Below are 17,085 nucleotides of genomic sequence, written 5' to 3' on the forward strand. Positions count from 1 at the left end.
TGATTTCCATTTTTTTTCTTCAACCGACTAAGTGAGTATGTACGAAAGCACAAAATAATGTACAAAACGCATATGAAATACACAATGCCCCGGTTATGGCAAATTTACCCCATTTCAGGTGCATTTTCTCTGAATTCAGGTTCATTTTCCCTGGATTCAGGTGCAAACCCCCCCCCCCCCCCCCCACACACACACACCCCCACACACACACCCATACCCGATAAGTTGAACTCCACCATGCTTGTGTGCCAGGAGTTTCAACTCTTCATTAATGAGAAGTTAACAAGGAGTCTTGAAAAAAAATACCAGAAAAGAAAATCGCACCCCTACCGTGTTTCAGAAATTGTTGATTCTAAGTAGGCAGAAAATAAATACAGCGGCCCCAAATTGTATACATGTTCTCTACTCGTGACAGTATATGCACTGATCCTTATCGATTAGTACAACTAAATATTGGACATTTATAATTTATACAGTATGCATCAATTGTATACAAAGAGAATTAATGACAATTTTAAAAGAACATGCATTGAGCTGTGAAATGAAATTACTCAGCATGTTTAGGACCACAGGTCTGATTGGACACGTTTAAAACTGTCCCCAACATAAAAGCAGCATATTTACACCAATGCAACACATGTACTAACTCATGAACAGCTATACAAATTCGATGTTGTGTTACTGATAAGAAACATGAGTTAATTTCAAATCATTAGCAATCCTGAAAAGAAAAGAAAATAGTTCTGTGTTATAAGAAAAATCGAAAGATGGAAGTTTTCCGCTTTGTGTCCTCTTTAAAATAACAAGGTAGGCTGTAATGAAAGAAAAGTAATCCAATGGATTTCTGAAGCTTTTCTACCACTAAAAATAAACGATAATAACTGATAGCCACACAGTCCAGACAGAACAAAACTGTTCGGCCTGTTAGCAATTTCGTCTGCAAAAAGTGACAAAGGCGGCTTTTTTCAATACTGTGTGAAACGCATAAAAAAAAGTAATAAATTGAATGGAAAAACTCCTGAGATCACTACACTAACAACATATATACTGTGTTCATTTCTATAAAATCCCATATTGCTTCATATCATCCTTTCTCAATATCCTTTTTACAGCGAGAAAAAGTGAAACACACACAGAAAGAAATACCGAGAATAAACACCATGGCGAGCAGGATGTAACAAATGACGATCTGCCAAAACATGAAGGTGAAGACAAATCTGTCGCACCAGTTCTTTGGTTCGTGCAACGGTGCTTTAAATTTTGGTATTCCCATCCCAAACAACCAGAAGTTTCCAAATACAAACCAAATACATAGAAATAGAGTCAGACACACATGTGCCACTTTAGTCATTGTTAGAAGCTCAGAATCATCGTGAATCGTCTCATCATCATCATCACGTAACTTCCGGGCCTGTTCACACATGAGCATTAAAAGTTTTAATCCTCCGAAACATCCACCGACCAATATATATATCGGAATTTTTGGCTCCCGGGGGCATTCCTCTAAATACTTCACACCTTAAAATTTAAAGAAATCAACATGTACAATATATAAGTCTACATAACATATTCAATTTTGTTACGTATGATCAATTCAGATTTGATTTATTAAAATAATCTATCAAATGTCTATGTTTTTCCAAATGTATATTTCTGCAGATATTTTGTCTTCACTACATCCGATGAAGGATGAAGCGCATGAACACAAAAAGATAAAATCAATGAGGAAAATATCATCTTACCAATAATAATCATCGTAACCGGCAATGCTAAAAGTAGTCCCAGGAAGACAGTAGCAGGGACTGCAATTAAGTCAAAAACCACCAACCATAAATAATGTCCATTTCTCACGACAACCGGGATTTATCTTCTTTTTTAAACCAAACGAAATACTTAAAGGAATGATATCGATCTAATGATGTTCAAGAAAGTTGGATAAACCCTTCAATTCTGATTAAATTTAATCTATAAGGATGCTTGATGGATGACTTATGCATTTAAATATTGACATCTTTTCTGTCACTACTCACATTTTTCATCAAAATTTAGAAAAGTAATTATAATCAGTAATAATTGTTACAGAATGTTGTTACAAAATTACGGAAGTTTCCCAAACGAACACCAATAAAATCGCACACACACACACACAGTTACTTCCCCTGAGATCCCTTAAAATAAAAGGAGCCCTTTCAGCACAAGTGTAGAATGTGTAACAAAGAAGAAACAAGTTTTAAGTGCGCTATTGGTTAATGGAGACATCATATTTTACATATCACAAAAGTCAAACTAACTGGAAATTGTAAGTTTCAAACACCTATTATAAAAACTGCACCCCTTTTAAAGCTTCAAGAAATTATGAATTTACCTAAATGGATTTTAAATAATTTTATTCCATACCCTAAGACATGTAATATTTTAGATTTTTAAAAGCATTTTCAGACACAGTGGAAAAAATTTGGGTAGGGGTTCCCCATTACATAACATTACATTTTTTTCTCCAGAAATTTGACGCGTTTTGGCGGCCATTTTGAAATTGGCGGCCATTTTCAAAATTTCAATTTTCATCATATCCGCCATCCTCTGCTACCAATACATACCATTATTTTTTTTTAAATCAGACATCAATGAGAAATCGACGCGTTTTCAGTGGCCATTTTGAAACTTTTAGCCATTTTGATAATTTCGAGTTTACCATTTTATGCGCCATCCTCAACTCCCCACTTACCAAACGTTGAGATTAGAAAACGTTAAAAATTTGACGCTTATTTGGCTTTGGCATCCATTTTGGAAATAGCGGCCATTTTCAGAATTTAAAGTTCATAATTTTTCCCTTCCTCAACTACTCCTACGTACCAGATTTTGTTGAGATCGGACATTGAAAAATTAGACGAATTGGTATAAAGTTTCATTGTATCCTCAATAGCATGTGAAATGGTGGAAATGCCTTTAAAAGTGTTTTCAGAACCCCCTGGAAATATTTGGACAGGGGTTTTCCTTAACATCAAAATTTGACGCGTTTTTATGGTTATTGTAAAAATAGCGAGTTCATCATTTTATTCGCCATCCTTAACTACCCCATTATACCAAATTTTACTGCATTGAACATTGAAAAATTGACGCATTCGCGAAAAGTCATTTTGAAAATATCCAGTTCATCACTCTATTGGTCACCCCTACCTACCATTTTGTTGAAATCGGACAATATTGCAAAACTGACGCGTTTTCGATGAAATGAGGAAAAGGAAAAGGATGAGCATTTTGAAAATTTCCGCCATTTTTGAAAATTTCAAGTTTACTATTCTATTCGCCATCCTCAACTACCCCTACATATCAAATTTTGTTGAGATAGGAAAACGTTGAAAATTTCCAGCATTTTTGGGCGGTCATTTTGAACGTGGTGAACATTTTGAAAATTTTAAGTTCACAATTTTATTCACCATCCTCATTTACCTTAATATACCAAATTTCATTGACAATGGATGGTGTAAAAGTTTGAGGCATTAAAAACTGTGATTTAAAATTCTCCCATGCATTTCTATATTAAAAATTTAAAACCCCATCTCTTTTTTATACCCAAAAACGTACTGTGCCTAACATATTGCAGAAATTTATTGCTTTAAGATCATTTATGAACATGCACCATACCATAAAATATTATGAACCCGCGCCTATAACCATTAATGAGATAGCCCAGCTGCGAGAAAAAAGGAGAAAAACATGAACTGAGCAAACCAATAAATCTCCAAACTTCATTTGGGAGACTTAAATATACGATAGCAACATACATATATAATAGCATATGCGTGCACGAATGATTTCGAAAAGGTAGATTGCAATATCCCAATCTACTTGATTATCTTTACCTAGTTCGATATTCACCCTTTTGACTTTTAAAACACCATTTGAATGATGTCTTTCTCTGATGACTTACGAGTTCTTCCAAAAATGATAAAAGCTCTGTGAATAAAGTTGCAAGGACTTTCGGCCTCTTTACACGCTTCCACAAGGCCAACGTACACAGAGAGGGAGTTGTCAGCTTCCGCCGGGTCAGTCCAAAGTACGAAGCTACCGTAATACTGTGGTTTTTCACAAGGACTGTTGACAATACTAGACTGTAAAATAAAAAGCAAACAAAATTTATTACAAAAAGATACTGCTGTATCACCCGTGTCTTCTCTGCTAGTTAACCCACTAAAACAAGCCGTTTCACAATTTATTCGGAAAATAAGACATTTCTCTAAAAATATATATCTCTTATTTTTGCAAATCTCTTTAGAAAAAGAAATATCTCCAAATCAAAAAATATCCCTAAAATTAAAGAGATATCTCTCTAAGAAGGAGATATCTTTCTTTTTGAGAGATATCTATTTTACTTTGATAGATATATTTTCACCTAGAGAGATATCTGTATGTGTATTACATGTTTTTTATTAACGAATCCATCTTCGGCTTTTGTAAAAAAAAAAAAAAAACAAACAAAAAAAACCAAAAAAAAACATTTATGGTGTGTTCGAATGACAAGAATGTACACGAACACGATTGGAGCTGAAATTTTTTAAATTTTATTTTTCCACATTTAATGTTTACAATGCTTAACTAAGGTATTTCTAATGGTCAGGAAAAATGAATGTCAGTTGTCAAGTCACAAGAGAGATAGAACTCACAATTCTTTGTTATGTAAACAAGGCTCGTACCATGTTTTTGTTTACATAGGTTAAATAATAAATATACTAATAAAAGTTTCGGTTAAAGCAATTTTATCAAATTACAAGTTAATTTTGAACAACAATTATAAACAGTTTCTATGGTTTGTCGCATCTCATTTTTTCTAATAAGCAATATATATGTAAACAAAAACATTGCATTAAAAATGAAAAAATAAAATGTAAATTTTCAGTTCTGAAAATCGTGCCCATGCCCATTTAACAATTCATCTTCTTGATTGTGTTATTCACTTATTAACAATTTTCAGCGAGTACTATACATGTCTATTTGAATGTTAAAATCAACAAAACTAAGTCGTTTTAAAAGAGATTGCATTCGCAGTAAATGAGGGTTTGAAACAAACACATGATCACACGAACTTATGAAGCGAATACACAAGATACACTGCATCATTGTTCCCGACCTTTTTTTTCTGGATCCGCGTCTGACAGATAACATGATCATCTATACAGATAGATAATGCATTTAAAAGCTTTTCCTGAAAGCATGCCATAAAATTGCGTAATAGAAAATTACACGTAAACACATTTAGCAAACCTTTTATGCCAAAAACATAGAGGGATAATTTACAATATGGCAATATGTGTTTTCTAGCATCAGTCCCTTAGTGATTGAAATATGAATATTCAACAGAGAACTGTTTCCAGAGCGGACATAGACAGATATACATATGAAAATTTAATCTCCGAGTAAAATATCGTCATGTTCTGTTGCTGGTGATGTCCCCTTCAAAGTCTAACTCTCTACACAGGAACATAGGCAGACACCGCTATTAGAAGAAGGTAGTAAATCAAAGGAGCGTAGACGAACGATCGAGATTCCATTAAACTGGAGTTAATTAAAACTTTGCCCTCACTGATATATTCCAACCACGATGGCTTAACTACTAATAATCATTTCTAGGGGAGACAGATCGTCTTGAGAAATTCATTATCAATGTCTCGTATTCGTCATGTATTGAAGGTTTAATATCATTTCCCCCAGATATAGCATAATGGTAAGTCGATGTATGGATGAGTTGAATGCAATGTTCCAGGGAGGCTGAGTCTACGTATACCTTCAAAGAAGACAAAAGATTAACAAGATTATCTCAAAGGTACAACATACGCCCGTTGGACCTGTAAGCACATTATGCACTCTGAATTGATATCATACACATTCCGATAAGAAAAGCTTAAAGTAGGTCATGGTGCACAAATCGAGTTTAAATGTGAACTGATTATGTATTTCTCCGAGAGGGAATTTCAGGGCAATACCTATATTCATAACGAGAAAAAAATCTGGAAAACTGTTTGATTTACTTTTAAGTAGGTCATGGTGCACTAATCCAGCTGAAATGCAAACGGAACAAGTTTAAATTCCTCCGAGAGGAAGCTTGTGACTAAATTTCAGAGCAATATCGGTATCCGTAACGGCTACCTTTTACAGTCCATTCCCGTTTCGTTCCGTTTCGCAAAAATTCCAATTGCCTCCATAGCAAAAACAAGGTTTTTTACTAATTAAGTGATACTGTGACCTTGCACTTTGAACCTGAGAAACGATTGGCATCCTCCGTTTTGGCATAAGATGTATGTGTACCAACTTTGACGGCCCTAGTCCCAACGGTTTGGTCTGTATCCTGCCTACAAGGTTTTCCTATTACGTGATACTACGACCTTGGCCTTTGATCTCTAACCTTGAAGAACAAAACACGTCCTCCACCTGGCATTAGGAGTATGTTTACAGAGTTTGACGGTCCTAGTCACAATACATGTAGTTTAGTCTGTATTCTGTCTACAAGGGTTTTCCTATTAACTGATACTACGACCTTGGCCTTGAAAAACAATAGACATCTTCCTATCATAGTGATCAAATGTACCAAGTTGTAAGATCCTGGAGCTTACAGTTCATTTTGCCTACAAGGTCCAAACATACAAAGGACACCATGCCATAATACGTCCCGTCATTGACGGGTCTTGAGTAAAAGAAAAGAAATTCTCACCCTCTTGATTTTTATTGAAAATAATATATTATACAATTATATACATTTCTGAGGTCAGTATGTGAGAGAAACAACATTCTCCCAATAAATTGTGCAATAAACACTAACTAAAGAGTCAGGGGAATAAAGATCGTATTTCCTTTTATTTTGCAAAATGTACCTTTTTTTGAAAGGGGGGCCATTGCCTGGCGTAATACCTTTTCCAAAATATTTATTATTGCAATATGCATGTAAAACTACAGAAGTATAGACAATATAATGTACATATCGAGTACAGTGTATGTCAATGGAAAGAGTGATTCTCACGTGAGACATGCAGTTACCATTAGCCTATCGCGCAGGAATTTTGGGGAGAATATGAACTCTTATCTCTTGAGACATCTACTGTTGGAAACCCAATTGACCAACAAATATGGGATTTTTTTTTTACAACCAGTGAACATCTCAGACAGTAATTCATTAGGAATGGGAATCATGAAACGATACTTCAAAACATCGTGCAAAACTCAGAATGACATTAAACACATCGAAAATTCAAAATCTTAGAATTTCCTGCAAATTTAGTTAAAGGATGATATAAAATGGTTTTATAGACGTACTTATATTTATTAAGATTCATACACACATTGTTCACAACTTCAGCACATTCAAGAGGAAATAGTTATCGTTACAATTTGAAAAGATGTCAATGGCAAATATCATTGGAAAGGTAAATACTTTGCTATATTTAGATTTACTCTTTAATTCTGTGATAAAATGCATTAGAGAGTTTTGAGCGCAAAGACCGAGTCACTCGGTTAGGTGTGTGAACATTGTCGAGCATGTCGTCTGCATCTCGGCCAACAGGAACCGGTGATTTTGTAATACTGTAATAATAGTATGGGGGTATATACCATACCAACTCCTAATAAAATTATCATTGCCCCTTATTAGGGAATGGTATGGTAAAGACCCCTTTTACAGACATAATTACCAGTTCCTGTGCTCGACCGTACATGTGCAGAATGAAAACAAAGCTTTGTTGTCTATTCCCGTCTCAGACAACATAAGTACATCTCATTCGATGCCAGAGAAGTTGATCTTGCCTCTAATGTGGTTAATATCACCAAACAAACACTTTTCGACAATTCTTCTTTCAGTAATTGTACTTTCAATTTCTCGAAGTAACAACATAGCCGACTAGCACCTATAGTAACTATACTTATGCTGTTTACAATTAAATAGATTTGAAAATATATTAACTGCTTAAACCGAGTTCAGATCGTACAACCTTGTTAAAATAAGTCAATTAAAAATGAATTCAAGAATTGGACTATTAAATATTTTCAGTATTGCGCACTCTTTTCTTTTACGTTATGCCATCACATTTTGCTTCCCATGGCTGTTCCGTTAATTGCTACTTACCCAAAGAATTAGGCGGGAAATTTAAGATATAAATAAAACATTCACACATTAAAAAAAGGTTTCAGAAATGTAAATAAAAGCAATGAAATAACGCGCGTTATTCAATTTGTATGCACACACCGTTGCAGTTATGAGACTGTTATCTTTCAAAAAATAACAAGTCATTGCTTGAATGTTTTCATGTTCTACTTTTTAATTTGACCAAATAAAGTGATATTTTACTACTATTTCACAGAGTCTACCAAAAATACATTCCATATCGAAAACGTTCTCCAGATGCCTCTTATTTATAGAGAGTAACGTGATTCCACGACCTACCTTATAACTGAAGGAAATATAAGCACATAACTTAGTACACATCTTCTCAATTGTCTGAATAGTGACAAAAATCTGTCTTAAACAACTATGTGATGTCACGTGTTCTTTATGTGATGTCACGTGTTCTTTATGTGATGTCACTTAATGTTTTACGTGGTATCACCTACTCAGTTTGTGAATACTGGTAAGGGATATCACTAAAACGTATCAGTGATATTACTTGATCATTTGGAATTGATGATATTGTTTAATTGAGTTCACATAATTGTTTGAATAACACTTCAACTGAATAGTCCCTGAGAAAATATTTACATTCCAACATGACTTTAAATGGTCGTTATAACGATCTAGTTTGCCAATACAACCTATCTTTAGGTCAAATGCTGTCTGACGTGTTTCATACCGATTGTTAGACCGTTCTTGGCACTCTGATTTTGACTACGGATAACTCCATTTACCTGATCAGGATATAGGGCTCACGGCGGTGTGACCGGTCGACAGTGGGTGCTTACTCCTCCTAGGCACCTGATCGCACCTCTGGTGTGTCACTATCTATTTTGTATTGCTTACAGGAGTTATGAGATTGATCACTGTTCGTTATCTTTACCTTTCATGAAAATTTACACAGTGTATTGTATGGCCAAAAACACCTTGATACCACACTGACATCATAATCCACACTTAACGATGACGTTTACATCAAAATGCCTACCTTTATGTTACAAATTAACGAATCTTCTGTAGATGTAAGCATAATTTTACCTGAACTTCAAAAGAAAGTTCGGGTATATCGTTGTTACCTTGGTCCGTCCGTCTGTCACACTTTCTTCTTCCTCAAACTACTCTTTTATTTTAAGCAGTAAACAATCAATATTCTAGGAATATGAGAGATGGTGTCCTGTAGATGTACAATAAGGTTTTGGAAACTTCCAGAATTCCTCTTACATTTTACACAGCAGCCTAATCATCCTTTGAAAGATAATTGATGGTGTCCTGCAGATGTGGAATGAGGTTTCAGAATTTTCATTTTCATCCTAGGGCCCAAATGGGGGTCCTCTCACATTTCACACAGTAACAAAATCATCTCTAGGAATATGATTGGTGGTGACCTGTAAATGTGCCATAAGTTTTCGAAATTTTCATTTTCATCCTGAGGCCAAAATAGGGATTAAAAACAACATTTTTCGACAAACAAAAACTTAGTTCCCAGAACTCCTCTTACATTCTACTCAGTAACTAAATCATCTTTTGAAAAGTAATTTGAAACTAAATGGGGTGGTCCTTCGGATGAAACCGCAAAGTCCAAGGTCCCGTGATGCAGCAGGTGTGGCACGATAAAGATCCCTCCCTGCTCAAAGGCCGTAAGCGCCGAGCATATGCCTAAATTTTGCAGCTTCTTCTCGGCAATGGTGACGTCTCCATATGAGTGAAATATTCTCGAGAAGGACGTTCAACAAGATTCAATCAATCAATATCTGCTAGTTACACAAGTACAATAGAGAGTATATTTTAAAGACATCCATGCACTTGCGTGCGGGTATTACTTGTCTTATGACAGCATCTATGTTTTTATACATCTATCCTATTTTAAAATAACATACAATAGTTTGCAACCATATTTCATATCGTGCTAACGCGAGTTATTCAATTAATCTATACACTGGTACGCATTATCAGCACAATTGAAGTCAAAAATGCTTAAACAGCCCTGTCAATCTCATAAGAATTAAATGACAAATATTGAAATCTATTTCTTGTTGACTGGTTCACAGCCATTCTAAACGTAGAGCATCCAGAACAATTCAGCAGAGAATTGTCAATCATATTGCTTGCGCTCCGGAAATAATCCGACAACATCCAATTTTAACTCCATAAAGTGAAAACAACGCGTCGGTGGGTTACTTCCGGGCAAATTAATGCCGGGATATCTCATATTAGGAGTCGTTTAATCATCCCCTAATAGAGAATCTCCGCATGGTGTGCTAACGAATACAGTATGTTATAGTAGTCTCATTACCGGATATTCTTTTTCTAAGACATAAAAATTATATTTATCTGCTGCTGATCAATCCAAAGTTCAAAACCAAAGACAAATAAATTTGTAAGGATTTTAAAGCAATACAAGCTGTAACTGACGGGATTTTTTCAACTATCCAATTATGAATCAAATAACACCTATCGGTATAACTAATATAATATCCAAGATCTGAAGAGAAGATTCAGCAAAATAAACAAGGGAATATTGTTTGAGAGCATACCTACAATGAGCGTTTCGTATAAACCGCCAGTGCGTCGTATACACGGACATGGGAACTATGATTACCGAACTTAATCGGGTTCCTGAGACCGAGGTCATATACAAAGACGGAAATTGACGTAAATACACGTTCCGTTTGTTTAAAATATTACATCGTTTCATGAATGACAAGAAGTACTATAAGTGTAAGAAAGTAATAATTACGCAAATGTGTCACTCAAATGAAAGTTTGATAGTGAATTTTCTATGAAATTTACATGTTAAATTGTTTACAAATCTGACACGTGCTCAGTGCCTCTCTTTCACTTTTTTTCCCGAACTGATTACCTCCGAGGTCAATGCGTATCGGTGATTACGAACAGGAATTACTGACAGGATGACAATGATTCATGAATCGACATTTTCTGCTGATTTAACGGGTTTATTGCTTCAGATTCGCTTTGATTCTATGAAGTATATAATCAATCACAAATATGTTAAATATTTGTTCTTTTATTTTTCAATTTATTTGCCGTCAGGTAAGCTTGCATTGCTTTAAATCCATGCATACATTAAGACGTAACTTTGGAATTCAGGAAGTAGTTAAAATAGCATAAGTCTCATAGATAGAAATTTTTTGTTGACATGAAAGATGAATATAACGAACAGTGAAAAAAAAAATTTGAATATATATGGAAACTATAACTTAAAAAATGGGATACATATCTTCATATTTAGGATAGGATTACATAGAAATCTTTTGTACCAGGAAGGGAGAAAATGCAACGGACGAGATTCGAACCCGAATCCGCTGAATTATCTACTCAGATGCTCTACCGACTGAGCTATCTGGCCACTGGCATTTAAAACCGTCTGACCGCCACATTACTCCCTTCTTAAATGTCTTCACACCTCGTAGACAGCAACCCAGAACATTTCTCTCTTGGCAGGCATTTTCAACTATCAATTCCAGATCCTGGTCACGGCACCAAATGTAACGTAACGTAATCCGAAGGGGGGATATGCATTTGACCAGACCGGGATTCGAACTCAGACCTCCTGAATTTTCTAGTCAGGAACTCTACCGACTGAGCTATCTGACCGCCTCATTTTTAGTATGACTCCCGTCACGACGTTAGTGGTTGAAGGTTGGTTGCTTGTATATTGTTTAACGTCCCACTCGAGGATCTTTCACTCGTATGGAGACGTCATCATTTCCGGTGAAGGGCTGCAAAATTTAGGCCTATGCTCGGCGATTTTGGCCTTAGGGATCTTTATCATGCCACACCTGTTGTGACACGGGGCCTCAATGTTTGTGGTCTCATCCGAAGGACTACCCCATTCAGTTGCCTTTAACGACAAGCAAGAGGTAATAAGGACCTATTCAAACCCGGAACCTCACCGAAAGTGGTTGAAGGTCATTAACCTTATGCAAGATTAGGAAACAATAGAGAAAATAAATGCTATACAACTCAAACCATTGTTTCATAATTTTGATCTGAACTTTTTTCATGATTTTTTCCCCTTCAAATTCTTACGTTGAGCTTTAATAAATATTTGGTTATAGTGAACAACCTAAATTCCGGACATTGAATTGTTCTGACTTTAGGGGCTTTTCATTTGCCCCCTTTAGCCACAAAGCCTGACAATCCAATAACAATAGTAGAATTTGGAATCCCGTAAGTTATTAATTAGTGATTGATTGCTGTAGGAAAATTCATTCAATCATCACTTGTACCTTCGTTGAAGCTATCCTTGGACAAACCACGTACATATTAAACCCGGAAGCTATAATCTTCTTTAGAGGAAGTAATTGCTTTCCCGGGTTGGTTTTCCATATGTAGGAGAAACTCATGTAATTATGATTTCTGTTAAGCAACACGTGATTCGCGTGTAACAGACATATCACTATCCACAACCGTACATCCATATACTAAATCACCATAAACGACAATATTTTATATTAGCGATATTTGGGAACCGCTATTTAGGATATACACCACGCAGCTTTACGAGAGAGACGTGTTACACATGTTACCAAAATTCTTTACTTTTACCACTTAAGAACTATACTAGAACACTTCATTCTCAAGGGTATTCAGTTTATAGTTGGTCTGCTGATTGCTCTTTCTATCAATCACTTCCTGCTGGATGGATATAAAGATTTCATTGTCTGGTACCTAATCTGCATTTGACGTGTGCAGTCGGGCTTAGTTTTCGTTACGTCATGCTGCGAGGTGCGTATAACTTCTCCTTTCACAACAACATTAATTAAAGACACTACGTTTTCATGGTGTATTTCCTCAGCTGCTAAAGCAGAAATCGACTGAATTTTCCACAAATGTCGAGGGCTTTTTCTATTACGACTTACTTTAACGTAGCACATTTTCATCAGTTCGATGTTTATTGCAAAACCAAAGCAATTACTTTATAAGCTGAGTACATAAACCAAATCAGGAAAATTTTAATTATCCCCTGTCTCCTCTCATCTGTGAATTAACAAATGATTGCTCTTATGTACACTTTAAAAATAGAATAAACAATAATATTACATTCAGTTGTGAAAAAGTATTTAAAAATCATTAGCAGTAGCGCAATTTTCACTTGTGTATTTGTTATAATAGAATCCGTAACATGATGACCGGAGATGCTTACATAAACTTCTATCTAGTGGTTGGAACGCTAGCTTCGAAATTGGGATGGGGGGTCATGGACTCGATTCTCGACCCTGACGCCGCGTCAAACTCAAAACGTTTAACTGCGACTGTTATTTCTTCAAGAGCTTGGCATCAATAGTGAAAGTTATTGGTCTTTCTACGGGCAATTGTATCGCTTGGGTTCGAATTTACTATTAAAAGAGCATTACTCTTATATATAGTAATAACATGTAGGTCCCCAAGCGATATGAGTGCCTGTGGTCTTTAAAACCGAGGTTTCGTGTCAAAGTATGTGTTAGCACAATGAAGAACAGTCACTGTTACAGCCCTGAGCGCAATGCATAAGTCAAATTTTGTGGCACTTTACCTAAAGCTATATGAGTGAAAAATTATCACATGGAGCGTAAAACGACATACCAAACAAAACAGAGGCAAACTTCTATCAAATATTAGTCACTTTTTGTAATTAGGATTGTCTTAGCATATTAAGAAACTTTTGTTTGTTTATATCCCTTTTTCACGCATATCGAGACAATTTTAAAAAAGTTTTGGGAGTGAACACATATATCTCTATGTATTGAAATTTCCAATGTTTCTTGCCTTTGATATCTTTACAAATTGTGATCATAGGCATTTCCTCACACGCGTATGAATACAGAACTACTAAATAAATATAGTACATTTATTTTAACGGCTGGGAATTTCGACAGAAATGAAGGTAGAATGTACATAAAAGATGTAGATTTCATTTTAGAAAATACATGAGGATATGAACTGTAACACTCTCTGAGATTGGCAGACTATCAGATCAGACTATTCGCAGTCGACTACAGGATGCTGGGATTAGAACGCACAGACCTATTCGTGGCTTTGTTCTGACTCCGCAACATTGACGGAGCCGACTTCAATGGTCTCAGACTCACAGAGTATGGCCGCCGCAACGCTAGCGGACAGTATGGTTCAGCATTGAATCTCGATTTGTACTGCTGAGGCCTGATGGAGGATTCATGAGTGTATAGGCGCCAAAATGAACGTTTTGTGCGACATTGTATCCAGGAGGTTGACCGGTTTGGAGGAAGTAGTGTTATGATGTGGGCAGCAATATCCTATACATGCAGGACAGCATTGGTTTACACACAGAATACGGCTCAACGGTATATTGAAGTGCAGCATCCCAGAACAGTATTCCAACGTGACAACGTCAGACCACATACTGCTCAACTAACACGTGATGCTCTGAAAAGACACAATGTCCAGGTTCTTCCTTGGCCATCCAAATCACCATATTTGAACATTTATGGGACGAACTGGATAGACCGCAGGCGCATCCGCCAAATACAACCACAGCCGCATACTCTACAAAAATTGCCCCAAGCTCTGCAGTCAGAGTGGATATACCTAGGTGACTGTCATTGTCATTAGTGGTCGTGGTACTTTGATTATTAACCGAGCTCTTATATCATTTTTCTGTTATCAATAAATCAATCATTAAATATTTCTCATGTCTTAAAATGAATATAAAATTGTACTATGCGTTTCTTTTTTAATCAGTGTATGTTGATAATAATGATCATTCCATGCGTAAGAGAAATTTAAAGACGTAAAGGTACATCCCGACAAACGGCGAATAGAGTGCATGAGGTGTTGTTTTGTTCATTATTACTAATCATAAAATATCACCCAAACGACTTAGTAATATAACTCAATCAATGTGTGGTATCACCTATCCATTTAATCAAGTGATACCGCATACTCAGTGGAATAAGTAGAGGTGATATGATTTTAGAGAGCACCTTTAAAACGAGTAAGTGACATATATAGTGATATCACTTCATGTTGCCTGTTCAATATGAATAATAATTCCTATGCATGCATGTCATGCTCTACAGATCACATGTTACAATATAAATAGTGATTCCTATGCATGCATGCATGCCATGCTCTACAGACCACATGTTATAATATGAATAATGATTCCTATGCATGCATGTCATGCTCTACAGACCACATGTTATAATATGGTTCTACAATAAAGGACTTCTGATTTAAATTTACAAATGAAGAATTCATGCCCGACTTTTTATACCGAAAAAGAATTTTTAAAAAAAAATTTAATTTCAAATTAGAAGGAAAGAGAAAGATCAACCAAAAACGAAATAAATGAAATAGTTTTCCATAATATTCAACACTAGATATTTACAAAATTACATGATAGTATTCGATCTTTCGCTATGGTCATTCAATTTACACCATAATACTTGCCTACTTTTTCAACGAGGGAAATTCCTCCCTGTCGAATCTTTAATCGGATATCTTAATTTATAATTTACTGGGTAATTTTATTCAAATGGTTTTTCCCCCTCATTATTTTATATTGTAATATTGGCTTGTAAATTTAAAATGTAGAATGTGCATGTTATCTCGAAATTTGGCGTACAGGCTGCATTGTTTTATGGAACTAGAACTTGACATCAAATAGATGCATTGCCATAAGTAAAAATACCCTCAAAGTATTGACGTAATATTTTTGGGGGATATGACGGTCATCAACATTGTAGAAGAATTAAATGATTTCTATATTTAGACCACGGTCGTATCCCCCAATAATGACAACAAAAACATTATTTTTTGGTTATATTTACATCAACACCCACTGAAGTGACTGTAGAATGCGTTTTGGGGTGTATGATATAAACACTCATACCAAATGAGAAGAATACATTGTATATGGAACAACAACGACAGGCGGTCACATGAATTTTAATTGGCGGAAAAATCCTAAGTTTGTTTCTTTTGCGGTCGTGTGTGAAAATCACTAAACACATAAATAAGAAAATTTACAGTTAGCTTTTAGTTTTGTTTACAAACAGCATATTTAGATCAAGAAAAATTGACACTTATCGCTTGGAATGTTTCGGCAGTCGACAAGTGGCCCACCCGGATCTTGGTCTAACTGCCGACTGCTTTACGCATTATTGACGAATGAAGTAAGGGGATATATCATTGAAATAAATATTGACAAATGAACTCAAAAATCTCCAACAGACTTAATAGGAAAAAACCTATTGAATGTAAATATACGAAAATATTTCTAAAACATACCTGTCTGCGAATGGATACTAAATCCGGGGAATAGCACGATTTCCTCTCACTTTCAAAACTGAACATGACGCTCTTTGAAGGCGAGGGTTGAGGAGTCAGGTATGTTCGTGTGTTAGAAAGGTTCCGTCTGGGAGAGGAAGGTGGAACACACCCTGCCTGCAGCACTGTAGGTGCTGAACCACGTCGACATGACCCCCTCCCACTGGAACGTCGACGATTTTTCCGGACGACGGTACCAGTCCGAGTCAGCATTTCGTCTGCTGTGCAGGGAGCAGTTCTGTATTTTATTTTCATTAAGAAAACATTTTTAGCATAAAGAAGGTTTTTATATATATATATATATATATTCGACAAATGTTAAATTATAGATTAAAGTTTTAAATCGTCCGGACATTTCGAATATCCGCAGAAGAAACGCCTGAGGTATATAATACAATGTAAATACCTGTAGTAAAAGCTAATCCGAAGGTTCGCAAAAGCCAAAGGATTAGTGGAGTCGTTTGATTGGTGCTTCTTCTCTCCGTCTACAAAAGGTGACTGACTGCAATAGCTATTGATTGTCGCTAAAATCTAACGGTAACCCAAAGCTTTATCATCATGTCTAAAAAGAAGCGTCGTTGGATGTTCGTAGCATTTCATTATCTTTGGGTAATTAGACCGAA

At 35.8% G+C, this 17,085-nt stretch overlaps 1 protein-coding gene across 2 annotated transcripts; it reads right to left on the reverse strand.

Annotated features, from left to right (window-relative positions):
* Window positions 1-202: 202 nt before the first annotated feature.
* LOC125680543 (uncharacterized) lies at window positions 203-17,063 on the reverse strand. Of its 2 annotated transcripts, XM_048920226.2 has the most exons (5): window positions 16,869-17,063; window positions 16,424-16,700; window positions 3,932-4,112; window positions 1,743-1,802; window positions 203-1,518 (listed from the first exon to the last, which is right to left on the reverse strand). In XM_048920226.2, the coding sequence occupies exons 2-5, from the start codon at window positions 16,673-16,675 to the stop codon at window positions 1,085-1,087; spliced, it is 927 nt and encodes a 308-aa protein (XP_048776183.1). In that variant the 5' UTR covers window positions 16,676-16,700; window positions 16,869-17,063; the 3' UTR covers window positions 203-1,084. The 2 variants fall into 2 exon arrangements, with proteins under 2 accessions (XP_048776183.1, XP_048776182.1); XM_048920225.2 differs by lacking the exon at window positions 16,869-17,063 and having other exon boundaries at window positions 16,424-16,778.
* Between the last annotated feature and the right edge of the window lie 22 nt (window positions 17,064-17,085).

The sequence above is a fragment of the Ostrea edulis genome, chromosome 2 (assembly GCF_947568905.1).
Source record: "Ostrea edulis chromosome 2, xbOstEdul1.1, whole genome shotgun sequence".
Taxonomy (NCBI): domain Eukaryota; kingdom Metazoa; phylum Mollusca; class Bivalvia; order Ostreida; family Ostreidae; genus Ostrea; species Ostrea edulis.

Excerpts from the sequence above, each read along its gene's own strand:
- LOC125680543 (XM_048920225.2), bottom strand. The coding sequence starts at position 16,717 with ATGAAAATAAAATACAGAACTGCTCCCTGCACAGCAGACGAAATGCTG. Across the intron at positions 4,113-16,423 it reads TAGTATCCATTCGCAGACAG|TCTAGTATTGTCAACAGTCC; the intron begins GTATGTTTTAGA and ends TTTATTTTACAG. Across the intron at positions 1,519-1,742 it reads GGTTACGATGATTATTATTG|GTGTGAAGTATTTAGAGGAA; the intron begins GTAAGATGATAT and ends TTAAATTTTAAG.